This window comes from Myotis myotis, unplaced genomic scaffold, assembly GCF_014108235.1.
Source record: "Myotis myotis isolate mMyoMyo1 unplaced genomic scaffold, mMyoMyo1.p scaffold_m19_p_11, whole genome shotgun sequence".
Taxonomy (NCBI): Eukaryota; Metazoa; Chordata; class Mammalia; order Chiroptera; family Vespertilionidae; genus Myotis; species Myotis myotis.
The window spans coordinates 57,329,283-57,335,282 of NW_023416315.1; the positions used below are offsets into that span (position 1 = coordinate 57,329,283).

General features: G+C 38.6%; 1 protein-coding gene across 1 annotated transcript in view; it reads left to right on the forward strand.

The window, feature by feature from the left end:
• MTPN (myotrophin) overlaps positions 1 to 5,113 on the forward strand; it is a 52,401-nt gene extending 47,288 nt beyond the window's left edge. Inside the window, exon 4 of the mRNA XM_036328576.1 lies at positions 1,938 to 5,113. Within this exon, the coding sequence (XP_036184469.1) occupies positions 1,938 to 2,024 (87 nt within the window). The 3' untranslated portion in view covers positions 2,025 to 5,113. The remainder of the gene's footprint in view (positions 1 to 1,937) is intronic.
• Positions 5,114 to 6,000: the final 887 nt, after the last annotated feature.

Genomic DNA, 6,000 nt, shown 5'->3' on the forward strand with positions numbered 1-6,000 from the left:
ATGTGTTGGATATGTCTCCTTTGGCAAGAAAAAATAATCAAATGGGACTACATCAAATTAAAAAGCTTTTGCACAACAAGGAAACTATTCATCTAGTTCTATGAAAAAATGTTCCCAGGAGTCCACACAATGGGACAAATGATTCCTCAAAATGAAATTAGGATGCAGTTACCAAAAGAAGGGAAATGAACTCTGGAAGCTGAAAAAGCAACATATGTTCACTGTAATATTTAACTTTGTGTTAATGAGGATTATAGTACAGTGCTAATTATAAAAACTATCAAAATGAATTTGTTTTGAATACAGTGATCGAAATTATTGTCATTTAACCTATATTGGAGGATTTACCACATTGAAGTTCTTACAGGTTTCTCTCCCACTTAGCAATGAGTTCCATGTGTTCCATAAAGCAGTTAAATTAAGTTAGAAAATGAGGAAATGGAGACTTTTAAGATCACATCGAAGAGGACTTTGTAATAATCTCACACTTCCTAGAATCTGTCGTCATCTCCTTCCTGATTTACCTAATCATTTTGTACTTACTCATCAAGACTCAGGGCAGGCATTGCCTCATCCAGAAAGACTTTCTTTGTCACACCCTCTGTCACATCCCATTCTGCGTTACAGGCCATTCATCATGGTGCATAACGCCATTATTGTTCTCATCCCACTGATTCATACTGGTTGATTGGTCTGTCTCCCACACCAGCCAGGCTGGCAAATTGTCTTGTTTTTCTTTGATTCTCCAGTCCCTTACAATGTCTACACATCAAACATTCAGTAAATATTTGTTGAGTGATTGAATAGATTTGCCAGGGAAAGGGGGTAAGACATTCCATTTGGGAACTAGCATGTATAAAGGTGTGGCACATGGTATGTTCAGAAATGGTGAGAAATTCCATAGGATTGAAGCATAGAAAGATTAATGGGAGAAGAGCCTGCTGAGTTAGACTAGAGTTGGTCTTTAAAGGACCACCTATGCCAAGTTTAGTCAGCTCTGTAGGCTAGGCCTTAGGAACAAATAATGAGATTTGGCAAGGATGCTAGAGACTAATTGGTGACTGAATCCTGGTTGGGTGGAGCTAGCAGAGAGAACCCTCAATGGGGGAATAATGCTGTCTCTGGTAGTTAAAGAGGCTCAGGGAGCAAATTCACCTACCATGCACTAGGCACTTTCCTAGACACTGGGGACACGGTTCCTGCTCCCATGGAACTTTTATCCTAGTAAAGAAGACAGATTTAAAACAGTGGGTGGACACAAAGGTATAGGTCCACATTCTCAAACCTAAAATACTGTGTTGCAACGAAATGGTCCAGAACAGCAGCCTCCAGAAGCACTGAGGCAAGCTGGAGAGCATTTCATCCCGTGTGCGTCACAGAGCCCCTTTCCTAGCCATGTCCCAGCCACTCACTGCTAAGTGTTTATAAGAATAATGATCAGTATTACACGTGTTCTTTAGGACCCTGTCTAAAATAAAAGTTTTATGAGTCCCAGATTTTTAGAAATAATGTGTGTAACACTTAGGTCTACTCCAAAAAGTTGCAAAGAGGGGAAAGATAATTTCGTCGCCATGATACTTTCTTTTTTAGCAAAAGAGATTTTACACTACACCTAGGGGTATTAATTTTTAAAGGTTAATTAATTGGGCAAATACATGCTAGTATAAATAAAAGCCAGTCGTTGCCAATGTTATTGGCAAGTTGTGTGTGTAGTTTACAATTTCTAGTGCCTGAAAAATAATCTGACATTTTTATAACTTAATCTATAACTTTGCCAAGTGTGTAGGGTTTTTTCTTCAATAGGATGAACCCTGTTTAAGTAAGAGAATTTTTTAATTGTAGGTATAAACACTAGTGGGTGCTGAGTAATCTAGTCTCGTTCCCTTCTCTCCGTTATAGGCTCATTAATGATAACGGCTTTTCCCATTCTTTTCCAGGGTGCTGATAAGACTGTGAAAGGCCCAGATGGACTAACTGCTTTTGAAGCCACTGACAACCAGGCAATCAAAGCCCTACTTCAGTGATGGATGGATGGGCTGACAGCTCTGGAAGAATGACTCTCCTGTGGCCTCACACTGCTGCCTGTCTGTCTGTCACTCTCTATCTGCCAGCTTCTTCAGCTAAATACTTTAGGAGGGGTGAGGGGAGAGAGAAATTCATAACAAATCAGACTACCAGAAAACAAAAACCAATGTTTTGGAGGAGAGGCAGAAACTACAATCAGGCTTTTACAAAGCCTCCTGATCAAGTCGGCCTCTTTTCCATTTCCAAAAATACACAGATTATACCCAAGGGAGAGCAAAGACACATACCGTAACATCTGACCTTCTCAGCTCCCTAGCTAATTCATTAATTAGATTGTGTCGAGGGTCTGATTATACGAAGACCAACTCTACATAATCGTAGCCCTAACTGTGTGAGCAGTAGTGGCTGCTGTGATGTAACTTAGGGTGCTGAGATAAGCAATTAGCTCTAGCCTTCTGCCTTAAGGTGCACTCTGGGGAATCTCCTGGTGTAGTGAAGATCGCTGCCTGTGGTTGGTGACCAAATCTTCCCTCAGTGACTTTCTGCCTTTACGCGAAAGCTCAGTGAAGGTGAGGTGGGGCACACCTAAATTGCTAGATGCCTGAACTTTGGATTTCCTCTCCCCTTTCACATGGATTTCATGTATCTTTAGGTAAAACTGACTAGTTTTATTTATAAAATCTTAAATTTTGGAAGTCTATAGGAGAAACCATTCCAGTATGCATAAATTTTTCTCCTCTAGATTCAAATACTTATATAACATTGAAACACTTTTAAACTTTGCTGGTAGTAAAAGGGGATGTAAAACTAGAATCATAGCCATAAGCCTGTTAGTATCATACAAAGAGAGAACAGTTGTCTTCGTACCTATAGTTTTCTTCATTTGCTATTTGAATGGATTGGCCCCGGTTATGTGTGGAGAACAAGGAACATTGTTGGAATGTCTCTTTGACCCATCTTGAATGCTGATTACTTATTGCACCAAAGCTATCACTGGGGTGAGATTTACTATTTGGACAAATTTAACCCCCATCTCTTCAAAAACATGCTTGTTACCGGCTCCCCAGCTGTTTGTTGATAAACTTCTGCTGAACATAGGCCAGCCCACCTGCACAGCATATTCTTTATTCTTTTCTAAATCATGCATTATATAAAGCGTGACACTTTCAAGATGTACTCTTTGCCCTTAAATACAGCCCTAAAATAATTATGACCTGCAGAAAATGTTTGGACACATTTTCAAATGTTTATTTCTTGAGCAGTATGACTAATTAGAGCATATACTCTTAAATTTTGCTGTTGTGCATTTAAAATACTAAGATTCCTTTGACCTGCCACCCATTTAAGCTTTCTAAAAATATTAGGATTTTTCCTTAGCCATGTCATGCAATAACTAAATGTACCTCAAATTTTTAAAAATGGGGGGTTAGGGACTAGTATTCAGATTGTGGATAATAAAGAATTATGGATGGTTTTTTAAGGCAATGTAGCATTCGACAGCAAAGTTAAACTATCAAAGAACCGTCAGCCTGGCTAATAAGTCTTATTGATCAGTTGCTGATTGGTTGGTTAGTGTGTGGAGTGAGTGTGAGTGTGTGTGTGTGTGTGTGTGTACTTTTCCCCATGAACCCTTTTTTATCCTGTGGCTTTTTTCACTTAAAACTAGCCTAACCCTGTACATTTGGCTAATTCTGCTGCCTTAATGCAGCCTGTTAGAGTCAGTAAAAGTCAGTAATCAGTACTTTATGACCGCACTGAACTGAAACCTGGAGCCATCCTCATTGGAGATGGAGGGCACTCTATCAGTCTTTAACCATCAACAAGGTGTTTTGAAATCTTTGTTTTCACCTCTTGGCATAATGTGATCTAAAAGGCTTGGATTACCCTCTACACAGTTTTACCTTTACATCCTCAGTGTTTTGTTCTAGTTGGCTGTTGCAGAGAGTGCACTGTCCTATCATTCCTGAACCTGGTCTGCTTCCCACAGTCACCGGTGTAGACGCCAGGTGACTTTTTGTACAGTTTGCCCTGTGTTGCCTGTGATGCAGTGGAGGCTACTGCGCCTTCTTCTTTCCCAGTCTTTTTGTAAGCCCCATAATTATGAAGCAGTTGCTTGAGAAAATAACATGTAAACATAGACTAGACTGGCCAAGATGGTTTACAATTTCTTTTTTTTTTTAAACTAGGTTATTTATAATGTATTTCTGAACCACTTGGCAGAAAAATTCACAACACTTAATGTTCATATTTGAGTAAAGGAAGTTAAAACCATGTCTGCTTTTTTGGTACTACATGCATTAGTGAAAGGTTAAGTACGTGTGTTTTTTTTCTCCACTGAAGTAATATTTAACATCTCAGCAAAAACCTTGCATGTTCTGTAGTTTTGTATTAAGTCAGTCATTTCGTATGCACTATAGCAATTAAAAACAGGTGTATTAAAACACCCGAGTGTTTACTATGCTATTAGTATACTAACAAATTCTCCCTTGCAGCTTCAGACTGGTATCTATAGACTTACAGTTCAAATACAGCACCTGAGTAAACCAAGTAGTTCTTCTATGCACAGCTCACCTTCTAAACCCAGTGGGGCATGAAGGGGAGGTAGGTGGTTCAGTGTGTGGAAGCTGCAAGCAAGTAGCCCCTTTATTCATTGATTCTTTTTTCCCAAATAATGGAGTTTAAATCAGTATGTACGTGTTTGATTTTTTTTCCCCCTAACACTTCAATTAAGCTGCTGTTTTCTTCCATGAAATATTGCATACTCGATTGTGTATAAAAGCTGGTGAGAGTGCCCTCCTACATAAGCAGTTGCAGTGTTTTGCATGCAAAATTTAAAGAATTTAAATTGTCCTGATTCTATTTTGTAAATGGAGAAACAATCATATCTTTCTAAGCAGTAACAGAGGAAGACTAATGCTTTGTGCATTTTGATATATTTGAGTTCATTTTTTCCACAATGTAATACTTTTGACACAATTGGGTTTCTCATATTATCCTGGTTCATGTACATCAGAATGCTAACTAATACTGTGTTTAAGTTTTGTGTTGCAAGAACAAATGGAATAAACTTGAATTGTGCTACAGCTAACATGTTGGAAGCCATTTTTCTCCCTCAGTTACTATCGCCTCCCTTTTCCAGTCTTCTCCACAACTGAACCAGTACTTTGATCAACTTAAACATGTAATTAATCTAAATTTTCTCCCTGAATCACACTTCCAGTGGAAAGAAAAGACATAGGAACGATTTAATTCTGGCTGCTCATTGGGAAGTTTTGCTTTTGTGTCAGTCTCTTGATACAAATGGCTTTGCTATAAATGTTGGGTCCATTACAAGGGACAAGGCAACCAGTACAACCTGGGTCACCAGGGTCTAAATGTTAAAGTTGATAGATCTTTCACGTGCTCATGTAAGTTGCACCGTCCTTAAAGGGTCACCATTTTTTCCAAAACTCACTTGACCCTGAGCACTTTTATAGGGTATGTTTTTCAGTATAAATGTTCTGATTTAACATTAAACCACTTTAAACCTCAAAACTGAACATGATTGTAGGTAAAATTTGTGATTCTATTATAATCTTGTTGATACTCCAAGACTATTGTGTAGTTTATTTTGAAATGGTCCAAAAATATGTACAGATGCTAAAATACAGCAAAAGCTATCTTTCAGAACTTTCATGTGGTTGACAGAAGAGTACACACAGGTAGTATGTGTGGTAGTAGGTGGGAGTGTCCACAGAAAAGGTTATAAGCACTGAAGTTCTTGTTTTAAGAATTGAGATCTTTAAAAGTATTTAAGTCTGGCTAAATATGTGTTAAAGGGGACAGAGCCCCCTTATATAATTGAAGAGAGACCAGTATCTGCTGATGGATAGCACATCTATAGGAAAGAAAGAGTTAAGGGTGAGTTACTGCGAAATTGGTGATTAGAGAGCAGCCATCGCAGGACTTTCACACAGCACAATGTATCAGACGGTT